Source organism: Apis laboriosa, unplaced genomic scaffold, assembly GCF_014066325.1.
Source record: "Apis laboriosa isolate Shangri-la unplaced genomic scaffold, ASM1406632v1 scaffold703_cov156, whole genome shotgun sequence".
NCBI lineage: Eukaryota > Metazoa > Arthropoda > Insecta > Hymenoptera > Apidae > Apis > Apis laboriosa.
In genome coordinates this window covers 334,212-359,733 of record NW_025224178.1, presented here as the reverse complement: position 1 = coordinate 359,733, position 25,522 = coordinate 334,212, and the positions used below count along the sequence as shown (strand labels likewise).

Genomic DNA, 25,522 nt, shown 5'->3' with positions numbered 1-25,522 from the left:
GTTTTTTATTTATATTAATTTTATGTGCTATTATATTTTAAATTGTTATTATTTTAAACGATTAGAAATGTCTAGAAATGACTAGTTACCTCATTAAATTGGACCGCTATACGCGGGAAGAAGTGCATCGATAGTTGTATCAGAACTGGTTGAATCTGCTTTACTGATTGAGGAAGAGTTACTCCATATTTTCTTCTATCTTTGTCGTGATTAACCAGACAAAAACGATAGACACCTCACAATGGAATAATCGCGGTAGTTGCATATGATTGCTTTCATTTGTATGTGTATATATGTGAACATTATTGTACAACTGAATTAAGGAAACAAGAGGACTGGATGAAATCTATCGCTGAATTGGTATGTATGTATATGCATGTTATACATGATACAGCGTAACCATAATTAATCGATTAGTTTTTAAAGAATTTAACTATCATATTTATAATCAATATATTTCTATTATACAGAACTAATATTGACAAAATATGAATTATTTATTCATATATTGATTTTATATAACAATTTGAAACAAATAGTTCTTTGTTAGTAACGAAATGAATATTAATTTTTAAGTATGTGTTATCATGATGATTTTGTAATAGAAATTTTTATAAATATATATAAATGTACTTTAATTATTATCACTTTTATTTCTTATGATATTTTTTTTCAAAGAATAATCTATGAATTTCAAAAAACAATTGATTTTTATATAAATTTTAATATATTTTATTCGATCTGTTTATTTATTGTATTTTTGAAAAAATGTAATTAAAATAAGAGACTTCATGACATGTATAAGCGCTTGAAACCTTTCGAATAATATTGATCTTTTTTATATTCTATTTTAATGTAATTATTTGCATCATAGTTTTATTATATATTTTTTATATACTAATAAATTTATTAATAAATCTATAAATTTAAATATACTAATAATAATAAATCTATTTTAAATTGCCATAAAGAATTAATAAAATATTTTTTTTAATTATTATATTATTATATACAATTATTATTATTATATCAATTATTATTATATATGATTAATTTTAATTAAATAAATAAAAAAAAGTGTATTAGGTTTAATGATAAAAATTTTATGCATATGTTATATTTATTATATAGATTCAGTTATTTTTACTTGTATATATGTATATATATATAATATCAATTTTTAAAGGGTTAGAAAGCTACGTCATTGAAATTATATCAAATGTTTTGCATTCTTGTATATATGACGTAACTAGTGACGCCAACAAATTGAAAAATCGATTAAACTCAAACTTATTATTTTATAAATTTGTCAATTTTTTTATATAAATTTATAATTAAATTAACGATATAGAATATTTTCACAGATGTATATAATATTTTAAATTTCAAATACTTTTGGTTAAAAATAATTTTTTTCAATTTCTTTTTAATTTTTTTAATTTTTCTTCTTGATTATTTAAACATTTACATTTTATTTCGACAAATTTAAATATCACATATTGTATCATATTTATATATTATGTCAATGTATATCACTCCTAATTATATATATATATGGATTGTAATTAGCAATTAGTATTTGATCTACGATAGTATTCATTTATGCAGAGGAGCGAAATTAATTATAGTAATACACACAAATTTCAAAAAAAATATTAAGATCATAATCCATGTAGATTACTTTATATAAAATTCTTGATCTATTTATTTAAATTACAAATAATTTCTTAATAATTATAAATAAAATGAAAATTATAATTCAGCATTAAATTGAACAATAATGTGCAAAAATTTTTAATTTCAATATTTTCTAACTATTAACTATTTTATTATTTTTTAATTTTATTCTTTATTTTAATAATTTATAATTTTATATTATATCTTTATGCCATTATAAAAAGTTACTGTTATAATTAAATTATAATTAGTATGCGTTAATATCATTCATTCTCATAGGTAACGGTTTTCATTAATATCATATAAGCTGTATCACACAAAGATAGCCTGTAAATGCACCTTAATGTCAATGTAATATACTTCGTTGATAATGAACTGTGAAGGGAGCTAATGCAAGACGCTTCCACGAGTATATAACAGAGTATAATGTAATCTTTTTTACGAAATTTTTATGAAATATCTAGAAGTTATCTAGAATATATCTTGAGTACAATTACAAAGTTATTTAGAATATATCTTGAGCTCTTATTTTGATTGTTTTTAATTACATTGAAGAAATACGCGCTTAAAAATAATATCTCAATTTAAGAAGAATTAAGTCAATTAATTATTATATGACATCTCGTTACTTATAATCGGAAATCCAAACAATTCTCTATGGATTGTGGTTGTCTATATTGGTTACGAATGGCTCTCTCTTCGACTCTTATTATATTGAAATTGAATCGTTTCAGTCTCCAAGCATGCAATTACCCTTTAAGAGAGATTCCGTTTCTTCCCTCCGTACATTAATCGTAAATGGAAGCGAACAAGCAGAGTTCACCTCGTGGCTGACATTTGATAGTGCAGTTTTCACGCAATATGAATACAATTTATATAATCGTTTAAGTCATTGTGTTAATTAAATCTTTCGAGATTTTTTTACGCATTTTTTATATTCGAATTTAGAAAAATAACAAACTGTTATTTTGTTGATATCTTAGATTTAGGTGTTTTAAAGTATTAGAATTTGTATTCTTTTCTACATATATTTAACGCAAATATATACATATATTTGCGTTAATGTTATTTTGTATGTTTTGATATATTTTATTATTTAAAAAATATTTTATGTCGAATATATTCGAATAATATTCGTTTCCGCATTCTTTTGATATTAGAGAGAAGAATTTTTATGAATATTACTGCGATATATATTATCATATCATGATAAAATATTATTAGGTTATAGATGGGATTCTTGAATAACAATGATTTAAATAAAATTTTTCATCAAATGTATGCAGTTTTGAATAGAAAAATTTGTTTTAAAATCGAAAATTTATTAGATAACAATAAAATAGATTAATAATAATTAAATAATAATAATATAAAATAATTTGAATAATTAATTGATATTAAAATATTTTTCTAGACAACTCTCATCAATTGCAGCCTGCAATATGATATTTTCCAAGAAAAAATAAGATCAAAGAAGATTCCATTATTATATTCAAATGCGAAAATAGTATAATATAGTTTCATAATTATGATCATATTAGTATTTCAAATCATATCTCGTTTACAATATATGGGAATCCTATATTGCATTCTATTAAATCTATCAGAAAAAGGTACTATCGATGACATTTCAAGTAAATCCATGCTCTTTCTAATCATCGTGCAATTACACGTAAATTGGAACGTTCGTTAAAATAGGGAAAAAAAGGGAATGAAAAAAAAAAAACTTTCATCGACCTAGTTTCGTTTTCGTCTCGGGTTACTTTCATTACGTCCTTCACCGCAAACCGAAAGGATTTCTGCGTAACATTCCAATTACAATTCTCTAATGAAAAATACGATTCTGAATGAAAAAATACTCGATCGTTCGTTGCTAGTGTGCGATACTCTTCGATTATTTTTTTTCTTTTTTCCTTTTTCTTTGGATGCGTTCTATGCACTTTCTTTATGTTGTAATATATATACACACGTTTATATGGCCGGATGCCGGACTGGCGAAAAACGGGTTGTATCTAAGTGCCTAGGTTAGAAGGGTGGAAACACTTCGACCCGTCCTCTTGAAATGTCAAAGGTTACCGCGCAAGACGCATCGACATATCCCTGTTTTCCAGAAGCCGGCAGTTGAACACAATTCTATTGTTTCTACTCTATCGTTGGGTAATAATTATCATCATTTTCATTTTGCATTTCATGATTGTGTTCTTTCGATCACGAGAAATTACTGCGTTTAAAATTATAGATTTATATGTTTTATTTTTATTTTTATTTTTTCCGGAGAAAATAAATTTAATACGCAATTTCAGTAAAGAATTTTCTAACTTAAAAAAGTAGATATGAATTACTTATCCCAAGATATTTGAAACAATTTGTTAATTTTAAGAAAGAATATTGTGGAAATTCATTTTTTTAAATGAATTTCGTTTAATTGACTTTCTTTATTAATTGATTTTAAAAATAACCAAAAAAAGATTTTTTTCAGTCTTCTCTATCTCATTTTTTTGGGGCTTTTTCATCATTTTCATTTTACATTCTCATTTATTTTCTTTATCGAAGTATTATTTTTTGCAGAAAAATTATAATTAGTTAAATTATGTTATAATTTATAAATATATAAATATTTGCAATTCATGGTATTTGTGAGATTATTAATTTTTATTATAAAATTATTATTAATGATGTCAATCAATTACCAAAAGTACTATTTATTTAAAACGCAATCAATCCTAGCCAATTGGAAATTGGAGCGATGTCGCACAAAATAGATTCCATCAACGAAGTCCTTGGCGGAAGATTAATTATTTCGTTTTCATTCAGTCTCATGACGGCCAATTGAATTTTCTCGAGATGGATCTTTTATATTGTGAAAATTATCACTGACTATGCATTTTTAAAATCCAATTTAATAAAGAAAACAGTCATGTTATTTTTTCCATTTTTTTGCTATCAAGAGGATAATTAGAATAATCCACGATTCTTTTTTTATGTTTTTTTCCTCGTGTTGCTTTTCCAATGATAAAATATCTTGCAATATATTTTCACGTCAAAAAAACTTTGAATCGTAAAAATTTTAGTTTTCTTTGAAAATTGCTTGTTAATGTCAAAGGTATGAAATTCCATCAAGAAGTTGGAACATGGAGAGATTTCTGTAGAATTTATTGAAAGAAATGGTTCTTAGAAGTCTTTTATATATTCGACATTAAATTACTATTATCTGTTCTTTTGTGTCACTGCTCTCTTTGTATTTTGCTTTCAACTTTGATCCATTAATGTCACGATAAAAATTTCAGATTTAATGAAATTTATTATAAAAAATTTTCATTTTTTTTTGGGAATTTACGATATTGAAACTTAATCATTAAAATGATTTTATTATTATTTAATAATTTAATTTTTATTATATGAATCATAGAAAAAATTTTTAAAATTTATTATGCGCGTATTTCTTCAGATATAGAATATATATATAAACTAATGATTAAATATTATATATTAATATTAAATATTTCCAGTATTGGAACATTAATACAAATCGTGATATACTGGCTACTACATGTTTGCTACTGATCTCAGACATCCTGGCGCTTCGATTAACTATATTTTGAACTACTATTTGCTGTTCCATTTATCTTACTGCGCATTAAACTATACGAGATATTTTATATTTATTAATCTAATTAAATAAAACTATTTTTTGAATTTATATTAATTCAAAAATACAAAAAAAATTAATAAGAAAATAATTATTTCAAAAAGTATTTCAAGAATATTTAATTATTAATAATTAACATAACATTTTTAATATTTATTGAAACGAATCAATTGGAAAAACAAATCCTTCATCGAACGATTTAACTATTAACGACTTAATATAATTAAAAATTTTACGTTTGTCTATAAAGTAAGATATTTTATAAGATTTGTGAGCGATATGATTCAATATGCAAAATGTTTGTGCAAATATTGCACGTACCTGATTAAACAGCGCGTGTCCAGCGTTGAAGTTACGCCGCAATTTCCACGAAACACAGATTGAAACTTCACGGAATACAAACAGAAGAGCGGAAGGACTGCTATAAATACGGTTGATTTACAAACGTCACAAGAGCTGCATACTGTGGCGGATGCGCGATGTTTGTCATGAAACAAAGATAAGCGTGGAAAATACACGTGTTTTCTATTCGGTTCTAGAATCATGCAGGATGCAGGATGTGAAAATTTGCCAAATAATTAATTTTATCCATTAGAAAATAATAAAAAAATTTATCCAAAAAGAAAATACAATGTAAAAATTGTATCAACGATAATAATAATATGTACGGAAATATTTTCTGATATAAAACAGAATAAGAAGGGAATTAAAGATATGTTCTTATCAAGTTTTCCAACTGATTTGAGAAATGTTGCCACAGAAATGTCACATGTAACGAATTCTTGAAATATTCGTATACGTGAAAATATGATCGAAGGAACAAAAGAGGATGAATTCACATGACAAAAGAGTTCGTCATGTGCGATTCAAATACCCAATATAATCACCCATATATATTTTCTTACCGGAAAGATGTATCAAAACCGCGACCTTGTTCGCGAGAAGCTCGGATAAATCGCAGAACAACAAAAAAAATAATATGGCGATAATTTCTCTTTTGTCTAGGTTAAAAGTTCTAACATCCTGCAATAGAATAATCGAATCTGCATTAATCAAACCAAATACTGAAATGTTATTTTTGACAAAAAGAAGTTTCGTGAACGAGAAAAGAAAAAATTGGAGCACAGAATATCGTTGTCAAGATATCAAAAATTGTCTCAATGATATTTTAAAATACGAATCGAAAGAAAAATTGCCTATGATAAATGAAGGTATAAAGCTCTTTTTTTTTCTTATTTTTCTCTTGACATATAAATGATTTGTTATTTACATTACAATACAAGAATATGCTATTGGCATAGCAATAATACGCGATATTTAATTTTCTTTTAAAGTTTATAATAAAAAGTGTCTGATATTTTGTTGAAAAAATTTGTTATTATTGGTTTGTAATATGTGACATGCTTTCTAGCAAATATTCTTATACAAAACTACAATTTTTTAGATAATAACCTTTATCCGTATTTTATTCAAAGTATTAAATGTATTGTACAAACACTAAATAATTTCAATCTTGAAAATCTCACTGTGTAAAATATATTTTTTTTTCTTTTTTCATTTAACTAAAAAAAAAAATTGTATATCTTTATTGAGAAAGCTATTGAAATTCTGTTTAAAATTCATAAGTAGGAGAATTAATAAAAAATTCTGTGATTTTAATTAAATTATAGAATCTTGTATAATTCATTAGCATAAATAACAAAAATTTCCACTTTAACATAAAAAATTGACATTTTGCATATTACAATCATTGTCGACATATCAAAAACCAACGAAAATATTCATGTTTTTGTTTAAAGAAAAAATTTAATGATTCTGACGTTCTTCAGTTAAAGTTCGTTTCAGAAAGAAACAGGTATGTGAATAATCATGAATATTGTGATGAAATGAAGATGTATGCCGAAAGAAGAGTTTCCTTGTTCAACAGTGGATCGTCGATCTTTTTGCAGTTCCCTTTGGCGCCAATTTACCATTCTTGGAAGTTTTCCAAAAAATTTTGTCCTTCAGCAAAATACCATAGTTCGTGTATTCAAAAATCGATGTTAAAATTTTATTCTTCTATGAAAAATCCATCCTATGAAAAATCTTTACGTAAAGATTTATGGAAGATTGAAGATTTATATGAAGCAAGATTTCATTCTAAGAATATTCGTAATTATTCTTCTTCCAAAAAATCTCCTTGTGATAAATCAAAATTAAAAGATTGTGATAAGATTGAAACACTTGCGAAACAAGAAATTTCTAAGTGCTGTTCCGAAGATCCTTATGCCTGTACAAAGCCTGAACATATGCAAGAATGTGTCAAACCTATAACAAAATGCCTACCACCCGTTGGTGATACACCATTCATATGTACATCAACTCCTCGTCCAAGTATAGAAGATTATTGTCCTCCTGAAGGTAAGGTTTTTATCTTCTGAAATAAAATATTTATATAATTTTTAAATGATTATTTAAAACTAAAAGAAAAATAGAATTAAAAATAATAAAAAATTTAATTTGAGATCGGAATATTTTCAAATTGAAATTATTTTATTGATAAAAATATCAAAAGAAATGCATTATATATTTATTGTTAATTAATAATAATTATTAAAATATAATCGAACGATGATTGCATTACTATTCTTGAAACAGACAATTTTTTTATCTATTCTCATGTTGGGTAATATATATAATATGACGTTATTTCAAAAGCATTATATGAAAGCTATTAATAATTGAAGTTAGCAGTAGGATTGAATTTTCATCTTTAATATTTAATATTAGTTTAATTTAATAATTATTTTAATATTTTAATAACTTTATTGTGTAAATTTTATTTAATGATATAATAAGTGATTTTATAAATATAGTGTATGGTCACGAAGAAAAGATTTGGCAAATATTATGTGGTATTGGAATGCTTTCGGTAGTAATTATGTCGTGTTACGTTTACTCCAGGAGTAAGGAATGGGATAAGGAAGAAAGACCTGAATTCCGTGATGTCCCTCATATGCGGCGAATAGTTAAGGTGCTCTTTTTTTTTCTACTTATGAATTTTATAATTTTCTAATAAATTTAATACATGTTTTTTTTTTTAACCTAAATAATGAACTTTTGTATTTTACGCATTTAATATTTGCATAGTATATACAGGTATAATATCGAGTTTCATGTTTTAATTAATCGATAATATATGCGTAGTTTTGCGTAACATTCAAGTTTTATACTGATTCTTCTACCTAATGAGACTTTTTTCCATCTCGGAGATAATCCATTTGTGCGGTAATCGATTAATGAAGTCTTATGAACTATTTGCTTTCGCCATAGGAATTTGACACTTTTTCTCTTCTCTATTCTCTATATTTTTTCTTTTTTTGTTTTGAATATTTTTTTATAATTGACAATTTTATAATATTTTGTAACTAATTTTGTTACGAAACTTGTCCATATAAATGATTTATAAATATTTTCATCCTAGCCTTTCCCATGGGGTGATGGCAAGCACACCTTGTTTCATAATCCTGTTAGAAATCCAATATCTCCGCACGGTTACGAAGCAGAACATCCACATGCAAAAAAAAATTAAAATATCAATAAAGTAATTATCAATAAAGTAAATATCAGAAAGTAATATATAAGACAAGAAAAATAAAATTATTTTTACCTTTTATAAAAATTCGTCATGGAATAAATAATTTATTAACATTAAATTTAATTTAGAATGCACATATTATACATTTATATTAAGAATATTCAAATTCTGCGATTGTAACGAATAAAAAAAATCTTGAAAATTATATTATAATTTTCTAAATGAATCGTTATTTACATTTTCTATATTTCCTCTTGAAAGTTGCTTAGTATAGTAGTATTTTTAACCACAAGCGTTATTCAAGGACCGGATATGCTCTATCCGGTGAACGAATGAATATAATGTGGTGATTATTATTGCTTGACTGCATTCAGTCCATATAGCTTTATTTTAATATCATTCTGCCACTCTGAAAATTTCAAAGTTTATATATAAAAAAAGTATTTAGAAAATATAAATTCTATAATGTATTATGCTTTCAAAGTTTTTCTTCTAGAATATTTATTATAACCAATAAATTAAGGATTATATTTCACAAACTTTTTCTTAAGAGCCATAAAAAAAGATTTAAAGTACAATTGAGCCAATGATTAAAGACGGTTATAATAATATCACATACTTGCCTGTTTTTTAACATTGCTCTTCTAATTAACGTCTCAAGAATAATTCCAGGTATTTATGTATATGTATAAAACATAAAGTTGCGTTTTTTCTGAATTAATTAAAAGAGAACATGTGAATCTTTGCATGGAAGGTCAACGTTAGACGAGTCTTTCTTGAGTATATTCATGCTTCTTCTCCTGTTGTCTAAAGAAATCTTTTGCTACGTCATTTTATATATGTATATTATGCCAGCAGGTTCGTTCAACATATTTTGACGTCACTCGACATGTAAGTCTATACTTTAGTCATTTTGATTAGGATATACTATAGTAAATACTATAGTAAATACTATATAATTTATGAGTAATATTTTTGACAAATTTTTTATATTTATGTTTAAAACAAAATATAAATTTCAAAGAAAATATTTTCAAAAAATTATGAATATATCTTCTAAAAAATGTTTCAAATTTTTCAAATAAAAAATGAAAATATCTTTTTTGATTAATGAATAGAAAATAAAGATAAATTAAAATGGATCAATGGGATGGAAAAAATTAGAAGATATATTATCAAAGATATATCAAATCAACTTTGATTTCAAAATAAAATTATTACTTGATCATATATATTCATAATAAAAATTATATTTTGATTTTTCATCAAAACTTAAAGATCTTTTTTTAAGCCAAAAGATTAAAGAGCATCTTTTTTATCCTTAGAAAATCTGATTGTTGAAATGTTTCAAAGATTACAATAGGTATCAATTCGAACAGATTTTTTTTCGGTATTTAAAGCTTTCGAAAGAATTAAATCGTCTATTCATAAAATGTCTCTTATATATCATTCGTTGCATAAAAGAGGAATAATTTTTACCATCCATCAAGCGATCCATTTCGCTTTTATGCCAACTCACAAGTAGAAAACGTCACTAACTTTTTGTAATCTCTATTTCTCGATAGATGAATTTTATTATTTCCTTTTTATCTTTTGTAAATAAACTGAATTCGTTAATTATATGTATTCATTTAATAATATTGTTTGCAATAAGGAATATTGAGAAAACGTTTTATCGAATAACTAATATCAAAGGTCAATTTCCTTTATTATGCACACAAACACTCAACGAGTAACATATTCCTTCATAAATTTTAATATAAATATATGTATATTATATTTATAATTATATATGTTATATTTTATTTTATATCTTAATATATCTTATTTTTTTATATTAATGGAAATGATCATTATATCAGTTTATCAATATAATTTATCAATATCTGATGTCTCTATATATCATTTTATTCATATTTAAATCTTTTCATTTTCGTTATTTATTTTTTATTTTCTTTTTTATTTATTATTTTTCTTTTCTATTGTCTAATGTATTTATGTATATTATATCTATGATAAACTGCAATTATTTATAATTTCTTTTTTAATATTATTATATCTAATTATTATTAATAATCTCTAAGAAACATGAATTGATTAATTATTTTTAATTCTTCCTTCCTACTATCAATAATTTCAATAATAATTTAATCCTATTATGAACTATCAATAATTTTTTTTATTTGTTTTTTAACGATCTTTTTTTCTTTCTTCTATAAAAAAGTAATTTTCGTTATGTGAAAGAGATATCACTAAAAAATAAACAATCCTTTTTCATTCATCTTTTCTGTGAATAGAAAACAAGATTTTCATCTCAACAAGTGACACACAGTCTCCCTATGGATATTGCGTTGTATATATGTTGTTTTTAAGGCAAGTACCGGCAGGGAGTCTATATATTATCCAATGACTCAATCTCTATCGAAATACATGCAAATATCGATAAACGTATCAGTCTCGTTTTCATGAGAACCTACTGATGTTATGGCGCATCTGGTCTTGCGTTTTCTTGTTCACTTGGGGGTCGATCAATAGGTTAAAGGGAGGTGGTAGAAGGCTAACGGTGGCTTTATTTTCAGTGATAGAAAATCCGTGCCAGAAATTTGTGTTTCAAATTGATTATTATATATGAAATATTTATTATTATTTATATTATAAAATATTTTTTTCATTGAATCGAATGTTAAATTTTTCATTTTATTTTCTTGTTTATTTATTGTATCTTGATATAATTTCATTTTCTTTTATGTTCTATATAAATAGAAAGATTTTTTTATTATTATTAAATTTCTACTATTAATTATTATATAATGTTTTTTGAATACATTTATATATAAACAAAATATAAATTTATAAGTTATTTAGATAATTTTTAAGATAAAGTATTGAGAATTTTTTTAAAATTAAAAAAAAAAGAACGGATAGTATGCACCTTTATTTTACAGCACTGCATCCGGATCACTGGGTCGCGGAGGCGGTAGGAAGCATTCTGATTGGTTCAGCTCGATTTCGCGGGTTTGAGAAGTCGCGCGTGTCAATGGGCCCGCCAATCGAAAGCTTCTCTCTGTCAGTCAGTGCCCGCGCGTTGCTCATGTAACATCGTGATATTTTTACCTTGCGTTTATTCTCCCACAATCCTTGGATAAATCCTCGATTGCTTTATTTTTTTCAGTGTATGTACTAATTGATTTTACTAAAATGAATATATTATCATTTAATATTCGTTTATTTCATTTAATATCGAAATCAAGTTTTTTTTTTACCTATTAGAAGAAACAAGTGCTTTTATTTTCATTATTTAAACAAGCTACTATTTATAGAAGTACGCATATATCATGCTTCCGAAGTTTTTCAGACAAGTTTGAATGAATCTTGAATGAAATTTAAACTATGTGATAGTGAATTTAGTGAATTGACTAATATGAATTCATAATGAACGTGTATATAAGAAAAATGCAAATACATTCTATTTCAAAGAATTTTAGTGCTTAATAATATCATTCGAAATACATATTAATATGCTAGTCTTAATAGCATTATTATCTCAGTTGATTATCGATCTTTCGTCTATTTAACTATATTACGAAAATATTATCGCGACTCCCGCGATTTATCTTTTCATCTGTAAGGTATGGCGCGAAAAATACGATATACGAATAAAAGAGAGCAAAATGAGCAATATCATTTTGTTTCATTTACGAATTTGCTCTATTGCCACGATATTCAAGGTTAAGGAAATCCTTTGCCTGTAAGTATACCAATATAGCATTATATATATGTTTAAGTGATTCTTGAAATATATTACTTCACAATGTAGAAGATATGACTGCTGTCAACCGTTAGGGATTTGTCAGCTGAGTTCGTTAAAAATGATTGGTCGAATCTGACAGGTTACGGTCCAATTGCGACTGCAAGTTCGGGCATTACACGAACTATCGAGAATCAAATCACTTTCAAACAACGTACAGGTATCGATTGAAAATATTTCGAAACATTAAACGTATTATTTTATATATATATATGTAAGTTATAAAATTAGATATAAGTGTGTATTTGCATATAATTTTATTATTTGATTGTTTAGAAACTTTATTTGATTGTTTTAGAAATTCTCGCTGTAAAATATGCTTTTTTTAAATAAAAAATTTTACTTTAGATTTATTATATTTAATCTTTACTTCATTAATAATTCATTACAATTCTATTATTTAAATAATTGTATAATTATACAATATATATATATATATATATATATATATATATACTTGGATAAATAAGTTCTTTTAGCAATATAATTTTTAAAAAATCATTTATGTAACTTCCCGCTAAAAGTCTTAATTTATAATATATTTGACTAAGGTGGTGTAGCCGGATATAAATAAGTGTCTTATGTAACAATTTGTTTATTGCTCTTTCATAGTCTCGATATTTGTACAATGTACAATGTACAAATTTCATGAAATTTTTTTGAATAAAACACATTAATTATTTTTTTTAAAAATGATAAAATTTTTTTAAAGAATAAAATCAAAATATCGATATTATCGAGGATAATTATGAAATTCATTGATTATTATTAATCTCTGTCTGACCCAGAGTAGATTTGCTTGGAAACGTGATGTACAACACGATTCAGCATTTGATGTGCTTCAATTATAAGCAGAAAAAAATAATCAATCTTGATATTTATGAAGGTTTCTATTTCTAATATATTAGACACGCAAATAAAGTTATGTATTTGTTCACATTGTTCATTTTTTAATTAGGAAATTAATAGATCAAAATTTTATTAGATTTAGATAAATAGACATTAGATAAAAAGGCACACAAGTTTATATAAAGATATAGATAATAACTGAACTGTTAATAATAAAAGTTAATCAGATCTTCGAGAAAAGTGTATCGAGGAATATTGATTGACACTTTCAAGGGAAATCTCGATAAAATTCTTTTTGCAATATCCAAGCGAAAAATAGAATGATGTTAAAATAGAATTCAATACGACGTTTAATGTTTCTCTTGTTCTCTTTTTTTTTAAGATTACGTCAATGATATCATGAATGATAAGAGGAAAGAAACAACCTTGGGATGATCTATATCTACTAGAGTGGCTAGAGAATAAATAACAGCGGCAAAATGTTGATAAAAGAATATCGAATACCGCTGCCTCTCACCGTAGAAGAATATAGAATTGCTCAGCTTTACATGATAGCGGTAATTATAGCGATTTTCTTTAATATGAATAATGATAATGTGAATAATTCTAAATAAATGATTATTGCTTTATTAAAATTTTTTAATCTGTTTTTCATCAGAAAAAATCTAGAGAAGAAAGTCAAGGAGCAGGCAGCGGTGTAGAAATAATAGTAAATGAACCCTATAGTAATGGTCCAGGAGGAAATGGACAATATACTCATAAAATTTATCATGTGGGCAGTCATCTTCCAGAATGGTTCAAGAGTTTGTTACCTAGATCCGCATTAATCGCCAAGGAAGAAGCATGGAATGCTTATCCTTACACAAAAACTCGTTATACTTGTCCTTTTGTTGAAAAGTTTTCTATCGAAATAGAAACGTACTATTTTCCTGACAATGGTTACCAAGAAAATGTCTTCAAACTCAGTGGTAGTGATTTGAGAAATAGAATTGTAGGTGTGTATTTGTGTAATTGAAGTTCTATGACCTATCGTTGTCTATTATCTATAATATAATAATAATACATTCATTAATATAATTTGTTTCATAATTGTATTTCAGATGTAATTGACATTGTAAAGGATCAATATACGGGTGACTATGTGAAAGAAGAGGATCCTAAATTGTATGTGTCTCAGAAAACTAATCGAGGACCTCTTACGGAATCATGGCTAGAAGAATACTGGGCTGATGTAAAAGTATAAATCAATTTTTTTGTATCTATTTTTATTAATTTCTATTTATTATATTAAAATAATTGATACTGATGCATTAGAATAATACTGATGTTTTACTATTTAGGGAAAGCAACAACCGACATCATCCGGAAAATCGTTAATGTGTGCATACAAGTTATGCCGTGTAGAATTCCGTTATTGGGGTGTACAAACCAAATTAGAAAAGTTTATACATGATATAGGTCAGTATTGTAGATGGATTATATTTGCTCGTTTCTTAACGTCTAATTAAATTAGTTCTATGTATTGTAATGATTGAATGATTTCAGCTTTGCGAAAAACCATGGTTAGAGCTCATAGACAAGCTTGGGCTTGGCAAGATGAATGGAACGGTTTGACCATGGAAAATATTCGAGAAATTGAACGACAAACACAATTGGCATTGCAAAAGAGGATGGCTAATGCAGAGGACGGTGAAGAATCCCCGAACGACAATCAAGAGAAATCTATTTCCAATACGACGATGACTCCTCAAGAATCAGATGTTGCTATGACGTTAGCTGCCACACTTGGAAGCATCGAGAAAAATGAAGATTTCCAAAGTCCCACAAGTGCTAGAAAATCATCTGATATACCAATGACAAATACAGCTATCAGTTCGGAAGGTGAAGTTAGTCCCGAAGATTCGCCGACTGAAGTACCCGAGCTTAGGTAAAAATAGAAGTAAAATCAAGAACTAGGTAGTTTATTTATTCGCGAAAATTTTCTTAATTTCATTTACAATATATATACTTAATAGAATTAAATTTATTTTAGAAATGCTCCTGAAGAAAAAGCAGATGTAAAGAAGTCATGGAAGAAGAACAAAGCGGCAATGAATTCGCCATGCTCGAATAAAAATTTTGATATGCAAATAGCAAATTGGCGCATGGAAAGTATCGTGAGAGAATCCGAATCTGATAGTGAAGATGAGTTTTTTGACTGCCAAGGTAAAACTCAAATTTTTATATAGCATGTAAATAATCTTCCTAAAAATTTTTATGTGTAATAACAATGGCTAATGTAATCAAATCATAAAACAAATGCTTCAGCGAATTTCTTAGATATTGTTTTTTTTTTATTAATATAGATTGAATATAAATAAACAAATTCAAAATTTGTTAAAAATAAATAGAAATGTTTCTGTTAGAAATTCTCATTTTGCGAAATAGAATATACTGCATGATGATTGGTAATGACATTTTTCGTTTTTTTTATATGTGTACCCTCTCTGTTTTTTATATCGCATTCCACACTGCAGCTGGGTTCATTATACCTATTATATGCGAAGGTAGGACATATAGATAGTGGAGAATTCTTAAAACTATAAACATTTTAACATGTTCATTAAAAAATAATTAAAAAATAAAAAATCAATGTTAATACAAATGTTAGTAATCTTTATAAATGTAACATTGCATAAGAAACATTGCATAATTGCAATGATGTCTTTGTATATCAAAATAAGTTGAATTTATTGCTTATATTTGTATTTACAAGAAAATCTAATTAATTGGAAATAATTTAATCACATATATAAATTTTTATATAGAATATCGAACATGTAAAATTCTTAAAAAAAGATTTATAACAGCATGAAACAGCATGGCTATGTAGATTATAAAACAACTGCTTCTTTTTTATTGTAAAAATTATTTAAAATATTAATAAGGAATATTAATATATATGAAATAATTGTATTAAATAAAATAAATATTATTAACTTCATTTTTTCAACATATTTTTATTATTATTTTCTACCTTATGATATCCAAAAAATTAGAGAAAAAGAAAAATTATTCTATTTCTGCCTTAAAATGAGTCATGGATATTTGAGAAGTCACGATGTACAAGCAATGTTAAAATTTCTGATTATACAGAGAACTTTGGAGATAACTCTTCATTAGCTAAATGGAGTTCTTTGGATCTTCTAGCAGAAGAGGACGACAATACGTTCACTTCGTCCACTATGGCAAACAAAGAAGGTAAATCACAATTAGCATTTCAAATATTTATATTTTTTTTTGGTTTCTGCAAATTAAAAATTAATAATTATATTTCAACATATATTTCAATACATATTTTTAGACGATACGATATTTTCACCTTCATATCTACAACGAATGGCTAGTGAACGTAGCAGTAAAAGATTGCAAATTTCTACTTCAGCTAGTATTGATGTCTCATATCCAGCTTCACCTCAACATTCTCCAACCCATCAACCATGCAAAACTACTGTTCTTCTTATTGTAATGCATGCAGGAAGTGTATTAGGTAAATATCTTTTATAATTAATTATTTAGATTAATTATAATCTAATTAATTTATTTATAAAAATACATTTCAGATGCTAATGTTGATTTAACAGCGAAAAAATCAGATATCACAACTTTTAAAGGAGCCTTCGAATCTGTAATGAGACAACGTTATTCCAGTATGGTCGGACATGTTGCTATTAAGTTCGTTTCCTGTCCATCAATTTGCACTGAAGGTCTTGGTATTTTATCGAGGTAAAATTAAAATGATTAAATCAGAGATATTTTTTATCTCTTATTTTTTATTATCTTTATCTCTATATCTCTGCAAAATTTTAATCTATAAAAATTCGATAAATTTCAGTTTAAGTCCCTATAGTTTCGATGTTTCACCTTCCTCTGTGGATGCTCCTCAAGTAACACACGATACTATTCCAATCGGCGCTATACCTTTGCTTGCTAGTTCTACTTCTGAATATCAGGATGCTGTCTCACGAGTTATAGCAGGAGCGAATCAAGTTTATCATGATTTTATCAAAAGCGAAGAAGGTCGTGGTTTTACGGGACAGATTTGCTTTATTGGAGATTCAGTAGGAGCGATTTTAACATATGACGCTTTGTGTAGATCTGTTCATTCTAGACATAATAGCGAAAACAATATTTTGGATAATCAAGGCATTGAGAATAGCATGAACACTGAAAATGGCAAACACTTGACTGCACCTTCTCCTAGAAGGAAATCTTCTAGTACATGGTGAAAAATTATAAATCTATTCATACTATTTATATATATTATAAAAGTATGATAATAATTAATATTTCTTTTTTTAGTGAGGGTTCACATTCTAAATTGGATTTTGATGTAGGAGAATTTTTCATGTTTGGTAGTCCACTTGCTCTAGTATTAGCATATAGAAAAATTTCTGCGGATAAATCTACTAATATAAAAAGACCATTGGTGAATCAATTATATAACTTATTTCATCCTACTGATCCTGTAGCCGCTAGATTAGAACCACTCATTTCTGCAAGATTTTCTCTTCTTCCGCCTGTGAATATAGCTCAATATCAAAAGTATCCATTAGGAAATGGGCAGCCTTATCATTTGTGTATGTATTATTCATTCAAAATTTATATATATTTTATAAAATATATAATATATATTTATTATAAATTATTGAATATTTTTAGTGGAAGCTATTCAAACAAATCCACAATTATTTACGGATGGATTAAACATTCCAAATATGTCAATGTCCCACTTGAGACGACTGTCCGATATATCGATTCACAGTATGATGTCTGGTGTAGTTGAAAATGTTCCTTTGCAAGTAATATCAAATTGTATGTAAAAAATGAAGTAATATAATAATAGCATTAAAGTATTATCTTCTTATTTTAAATAATTTGTCCTAGTAACACAAAAATGGTGGGGTACAAAGAGATTAGATTATGCTCTTTATTGCCCTGAGGGTTTAGCAAATTTTCCTACAAATGCTTTACCTCATCTTTTTCACGCCAGTTATTGGGAATCTTTTGATGTTATTGCATTTATTCTACGACAATTAGGCAGATTTGATTTACCATTACTCGCAAATGAAGAGAAAGAATTAACTTGTTTCCGTCCAGGTCAACCTAGAGAGAAGTGGAATAAGAAACGTACTTCTGTTAAACTTAAGGTAAATTGAGAAAATAAAGAAATTATTGATATAAGTCTTTGACTTGTGAATTTCTGTTTTAGAATGTTGCTGCCAATCATAGAGCAAATGATGTAATTGTTAGAGAAGGAGCACCTCAAGTGCTGATTGCTAGATTTATGTATAGTCCAATTGATGTTATTGCTTTAACTGGTATATTAAATATTATATATGTTATATATGCTATATATGTATACAAATTTTTTACATAATAAATTATAATAAATGTTATATTTTTTTATAGGCGAAAAAGTGGATATTCATATTATGAAGGATGCTCCTGCAGGGGAATGGACATATTTATCAACTGAAATAACTGATAAGAATGGTAGAATAACATATAAAATACCTGATGATAAAGCATTGGGATATGGTCTTTATCCAGTTAAAATGATTGTTAGGTAATATTATTTTCTGTAATTAAAAAAATATATTATATAAATAAAAATAATATTATATATATATCATAAATATATTATAAATTTTATATATATAAAAATATATTATATTTTATATTAATTATTAAATATTATATAATATTTGGTTTTCAGAGGTGATCATACATTCGTAGATTTCTTCTTGACTGTGATTCCACCAAAAACAGAATGCGTAGTATTTAGTATAGATGGCTCATTTACTGCGAGTATGTCTGTAAGTGGAAAAGATCCGAAAGTTAGAGCTGGAGCTGTTGATATTGTTAGGTATATTTTAAATTATTATGCAAATAATTTATTTTGCGTGTAATTTTCGAATCCATAATTATTTTGATTATTATCAAATTAGGCATTGGCAAGAACTGGGATACTTAATTATATATATTACCGCAAGACCTGATATGCAACAACAGAAAGTTGTTTCCTGGTTATCTCAGCACAACTTTCCTCATGGCCTTGTGTCCTTTGCAGATGGTCTTTCAACAGATCCGCTGGGTCATAAAGCTGCGTATTTAAATAAACTTGTACAGGTGAACAGCTCTTTCAAACTATATGTATAATTTATTTAATTTCCTCTTACAACGATATTCGAATAATAGGTTTTTTTCAGGAACACGGTGTAATAATTCATCACGCATATGGCAGCAGTAAAGATATTAGTGTTTACACTGCAATTAATCTTAAGCCAAATCAAATTTTCATCATTGGGAAAGTGTCAAAAAAATACCATGCTTTGGCAACTATTCTTCATGATGGTTATGCTGCTCATTTAAGTATGCTACAGGCGCACGGAGGCTCGAGACCTGCTCAGGGTAATGCACGTATGGTGATTCCAAGAGGTCAATTCGGTTTACCCGGACAAAATGCTTCTCTACGGCGAAGAAGGTGAGCTATTTATTCTATGATGGAATTAATCTATGTGTATACTGTGTTCGATTGTTTACACTTCGCTATGATGTGGGAATTTTTAAGGTAATAATTCTTTCAATCCTTGCTATCCTCGACGTTCAGATGTTTTGGTTACTGCAGAATGGTGGAAGTGTGCATATACAATATATATTATCCTCTAGAAAGAAGATATGCAGAATGGGCGTAAGGCATTTCGAAGAAATAAGAATTCTATTGTCTGTACATAGTTAATGCTGTATTTTTATAGAATGCATACTGTGATCAGTATGAAATTTTAAGCAAAGGTAGTTGTTTCAGAGATGATCAATGACGCGTGCAATCTTCGTATTTGAACTCACACTCATCAGTGTTAACTAAAATCCACTTTATATCGAGAGATTTCTCTGTAAAACAATCATAACTACGAAAACAAGGTACATAAACTGAATAATTTTAGTAGGCTTGACACAGCATAATCTTAATATATGATATAGACTGATCATTTTAAAAATTTTTATTTTATTTGCTATTTACTAATTATATTAGAATGTCAGTCTATATCATATGTTTATATATAGAAATCATTACGGAATATTCTATCGGAATATTTATAATGTCACAGAATATTTATTCTCAGTTTCAGCATAAAAATTACACATCTTTCTAGTTCATATCAATAAGTTTATCATTTTTAGCATATCTTATTTATAACATCTATTCACTGATATCATTTTTCATTTTCATTTTTCTTTTTTTTCTTATGTTAAACTATCTATAAAGAAAAAATTATCTTTGATAAATCTTATTTTAATTTTTATAAGGATACTTGGTATCAGTTGGAGCAACTAAAATTCTCTTTCTTTTTTAATGGAGTGAGAGACATCCCTGTAACATTTACTATATATAGATTTCTGTTTTAGCTGCTAATTAAAAGATTTGAACGGTGTCTAAAGCTTATCAGTTTCTTAATTACAGGTACCTGTTATGAAGATATGTACGCGGCGTAGTTGATATTTCGTGCTCTCGACAAGAGCCGCCACCATTCTACGCTCAAACTTAATGTTTTATCTATCAACCATACACATGTCCAGAATTTGTGGTTAATCAACTATGAGTGTCTAGATGTACACAGAATTAAAAGTTTTTTCGTTACCTCCTGAAAATGGTCTGATCTCACTTTAGCGACCAAGGTAAACTAGACGCCCCTTTCCGCTTGAAATCTGTTAGGTGAATGTTTGTGTTATAATGAACATTAAGCTAGATCTATCACAAATGGTACGAACTATGACATTAAATTTAATTAAACAAATCATTTGCAAAAATTTATATTTAATTTGAATTGTCAATAAAGAGTTAAATATCTTCTATTTAAAAATTCTTTATTTTTTGGATTATTTTTTGGATATTTTTTATTTTTTTTTAATTCTTTATTTTGTGGATTTCTTGTACACTATTTAACTTCAGTTGTTTTAAAGTTAAACTATATGTTCAACTATTAATAATTTATAACAACATAATTTCTGTTATTTACTTTTAATAAATTATTTAATAAAATATTTAATAAATATTTGGTAATAATTATATTTTTTAAGCTAAATTTTTAAAATTTTTAAAAAACGTATGTTTCCATTTGCTGATTGATCAGGCTCAAATCTTGCTTGTACAAGAAATGAACAGCACGATTGAATATGTGATAGAATAAAAGTTCTGACACGATGCACGATTATATATGTGAATGTTGTTTTAAAAAATACCACAACTCACGGACATACGGTGTATTACCGAATAAAAAAATCACGTATTTTCAAATATTCTTTAAATATGCTTTATGACGCGATATATTCAATTGTCATTTTTTAGCTGTATTTAACCCTAACAAATGGAGCGGATAAATGCAAGAACCTATAACGATTCAAACCATTTTTATATGTTTGGAGCCAGTTGGTTTTAATATTGCTAATCCTTTTAGAAGATTAAATTGAACTGATTGTTTTTATTTCATAATCTTTTTTTCTATTCATTTTTATATTAAAATAGCTACTATTGTGGAACATATACTCAAGTATTTATATTAAATTGTTACAAGTGAATTATAACAATTTAAATTATATTATATGAAATTTTTAAAATTGAAACAAATTATTGTGTCCACAATAGAAGAATATGTATTTACATGTATTTCTTTATTCACTCAAAGAATGAAAGATTTAATCCACTATCTGCATCGCTGTCATTGCAGACGGGATAGCTGTTCGTCCTCATCGTCATTCCATCACTCACAATGCTTTTTATTCATGGAACTATTACATTTATATCACGCTTTTCAGTATAAATATCTAAATACACCGCTAGCTCTACTACGCTGCTATCCATGTCCTCATCTGCTTCTACGTCGGCGAATCTTAATTAATCGGTGCGGTATGTTTCTTATAAGTATGCTACGGTTCAAGAGATTCTTCACTATAACACTATGACATGTATATATATTTTAGTTTTAGTCTCTTAGACGGTAGCAAGATCGCATAATTATATAAATAGTAACGTTTAATAATAACATTTAAGAAGGAAATGGTAATATAAGAGAATACAATAATATAATTAGAGTCAGTGAAAGAAAAATATTAATAGATATATGATATTATGAAATTTTAATTGAAACATCAACGTTTAAAATATAATCTAATGTGTTAATGTAAATACTTCTTATAATTTTAAAAAAATAACCAATATTTTGGTTCTTTAGGCATGATTCATGAATCCTGCAATTAATAGCGAACTGAATTCGTTTAATGCTTATTCTGTTTCTAACTATTTCAAGATGTTTTTATCTCTTTTTAACATTGAATTTTAACATATTGAAAAAATTACATTGATCAAAATAATTGTATATGAGGAAAATATAAATATAATCATGAATATTCATTTCAATTCTTAAGGAATTTTTCAAATGTTTTGATCAATGTATCAAATAAATATCTTAAATTAATTAATACCAGGCAACTTCAAATTAATATGTTATATTTTAATTTATCTTTTACTAATTAACAACATACGTTAGCTCTTTTAGATTGGCGAAGCGTGCAATATCTCAACCAACACCGAGTAAAGTGATCTATCCATTGGAACGATCAACGAGTGTTGGGCCTCCAATTTCGTCACAGACTACATCAACCTTCCGATCCACGGCACCAGAGAAACTTTGACGATTCGCACGCTGCCGGTCGTTTTTTGAGCCCCGGCATTAGCTGTATACATTTAAACACTTTAAAAATACGAGGATAGTTCGAAGAGGAAGTCCTCGTATATTTCGACCGATACGTGCTCAACAATCTAAAGAAGATGATTCTACTTTGTTACTCCGCCTTTTTATATCCTCTCTGTATACCTATTGTAAATTTTAAAATGCTATTCGATATTACGAATCCATATTGTATAAAGTACGATAAACTGTATAGACTTCCCTATCTGGTGTGAAGAAGGAACTTTCTAATCAAGAAAAAATGGTTTGAACGTACGAGGACTTTGTCTTTTGTCCCTTTTAACGTGTTATTATATCATCTACCATTTTGAACAATGTGATTAATTTTTTTTTTTAGCGATTTATTACTGATTTATTGAGAGCTTTTTTCTAGTGGTCTTTCCACGTAAACTGATACAACGTCTTCTGCAAAAGATGTGATCGAGCACGATCAAAATTTTTGATAACATAGTTTGGATCACGAATTGAATCTAGTTCCTAAATAAATTGACATCTTAGAAGATAGAAATCTCCTAGAAAAAAAAGCGCTATCTTTTTTAATATTTTTTTCCATTGTTTAAAATTTTAAATTTTAATCGGTTGCATGATTTTCTTTCGTCGATTTTTGATCAAGTTTCAAAAATATATCCTACGAACTGTGTGTATGTACAATCATGTTTTATCTAATTGAACTATATTATTATTCTAATCATAGTTCGTAAGATATAGATAAAAGAAAAAAAGAAGGACAGATCGGATTGATTGAAATTGTTACCTGAATTTTCTTCATTATTGGCAAGAGAAAACTGATATTAATCGTTACTGATAATTAGCTTTTAAGTACACTGTTATTATAGTAACTCTAATCATTGCCAAGAGTTATTATATATAACAATATACGCGTAATGTTATCCAAGTTCCTTCGGTGCTATGTTATTTTCAACTATTCGTATCGATTTGTAAAAAGAGAAGGGAAGAAATTGATAAAAAAAAATATTAAAAAAAAAAACATGTTTTGTACGTTGTCTATCAAGAAGTATCGAGAGTATAATAGTATGTTCTTTGATAAACGTTGGTACAAAGATACTTCCCTCTTAATTGCTATAGTTCCATGTCATCATAGTCAGCGATTATGTAAATATATCAAAATGTATATAAATAAGTATTGCTATAAAATGTTCATGGATAAAATATTTAGATTATAGATAAATATTGATTTATTAATTTCTATACGAACTTCGTCAACGAAAATACTGTCCAAATGATAATAAAAGTATAATAGTTTCTTCTACACGAATGGCATAATTCGATGACGAAGAACGTTAATATTAATTATTAAATATGTTTTCGAAGATAGTACGCTTATAATTAAGTTATTAATTATCATGTCCGTTTCTAATCGTGAACATACATTTAATTTTGTATTTGATAACAAGTCGAAGTAATGTCACTTGATATTATTATAATTCATTAATATGATAATTATTTAATGTTATGAAAAAAGTGTGTGGGTACAAACAAAGATACTTAAAGTAAAGCGTGTGGCGAAAGTGATATAACGATTATTCGAATTTCATTATCATATTATTATAATAGATAATGAATTACATATATTTTTTTTATTTTCGCAAAAAAAAAAAAATGATTTGATATCAGATGAAGTTAGATCAATAGAAAAATATATTTAATTAAATTTATTGTTGTGCCATCATTGTTCCTTGGCTGTATTAGTAAAATATGTAGTTGGTTGAAGATCTGCCATTGATCTAGTTCTGATGTTAACAAACAGAATCTAGACGTATTATATAGTGCTACCTTCACCATAATGTAAAGAAAAATAATTAATAATTAAACTGAAATATCGACTGTTTGTATTATTGTAAAGGTGCACGAATATAGTTCTGTATATGGATATACCGTATAGGTATATAATTATACATCTGTAATAATATGACCGTGTATATGTATATATATTTAATTATGTACATATATATAGGGTGTTTCAAAGATATATAATTTTTTAGTTTATCGATGAATTGTTAGAAATCATAAGAGATGTATAAAAATATTTATCTTAATTGGTCAAAGGACCATGGATTCTTAATCAATTTTTGTATTGTTAATTCATATACAAATATTAGAGATTATTTTATGAATGTTGAGAATGTTATTTACTTTTAAAAGTTATTCGCGAA

General features: G+C 26.6%; 3 protein-coding genes across 13 annotated transcripts in view; 2 read left to right on the top strand and 1 right to left on the bottom strand.

Moving 5' to 3' along the window:
* Nucleotides 1–5,712, bottom strand: part of LOC122719123 (protein sidekick-1) — a 12,056-nt gene extending 6,344 nt beyond the window's left edge. The window contains exons 1-2 of one of the 2 annotated variants that reach the window (XM_043944691.1): nucleotides 5,648–5,712; nucleotides 90–199 (exon numbers count right to left, since the gene is read on the bottom strand). The gene's annotated coding sequence lies outside the window, so the exon portion shown is untranslated. Of the gene's footprint in view, nucleotides 1–89; nucleotides 232–5,647 lie in introns of those variants that run through there. The other variant, XM_043944692.1, reaches the window with a different exon arrangement.
* LOC122719120 (protein retinal degeneration B) lies at nucleotides 230–25,522 on the top strand. Of its 10 annotated transcripts, XR_006347510.1 has the most exons (24): nucleotides 11,981–12,651; nucleotides 12,721–12,871; nucleotides 13,943–14,117; nucleotides 14,219–14,555; nucleotides 14,661–14,797; nucleotides 14,901–15,018; nucleotides 15,106–15,487; nucleotides 15,593–15,765; nucleotides 16,696–16,800; nucleotides 16,904–17,089; nucleotides 17,163–17,325; nucleotides 17,435–17,824; nucleotides 17,902–18,179; nucleotides 18,262–18,414; nucleotides 18,487–18,749; nucleotides 18,812–18,920; nucleotides 19,012–19,168; nucleotides 19,319–19,468; nucleotides 19,551–19,731; nucleotides 19,812–20,086; nucleotides 20,174–20,325; nucleotides 20,408–20,523; nucleotides 21,065–21,279; nucleotides 23,148–23,284. XR_006347510.1 is itself a non-coding variant. In XM_043944688.1 (22 exons), the coding sequence occupies exons 3-22, from the start codon at nucleotides 14,040–14,042 to the stop codon at nucleotides 23,290–23,292; spliced, it is 3,753 nt and encodes a 1,250-aa protein (XP_043800623.1). In that variant the 5' UTR covers nucleotides 11,981–12,651; nucleotides 12,721–12,871; nucleotides 13,943–14,039; the 3' UTR covers nucleotides 23,293–25,522. The 10 variants fall into 10 exon arrangements, 6 of the variants coding, with proteins under 6 accessions (XP_043800621.1, XP_043800618.1, XP_043800623.1 ...); XR_006347509.1 differs by having other exon boundaries at nucleotides 20,174–20,523; XR_006347508.1 differs by lacking the exons at nucleotides 20,174–20,325; nucleotides 20,408–20,523 and adding an exon at nucleotides 22,417–22,507 and having other exon boundaries at nucleotides 23,148–23,276.
* LOC122719121 lies at nucleotides 6,304–8,983 on the top strand. The gene is made up of 5 exons (XM_043944690.1): nucleotides 6,304–6,537; nucleotides 7,156–7,181; nucleotides 7,276–7,726; nucleotides 8,182–8,339; nucleotides 8,790–8,983. Exons 1-5 carry the CDS (start codon nucleotides 6,306–6,308, stop codon nucleotides 8,895–8,897), a joined length of 975 nt encoding a protein of 324 aa, XP_043800625.1. The 5' UTR covers nucleotides 6,304–6,305; the 3' UTR covers nucleotides 8,898–8,983.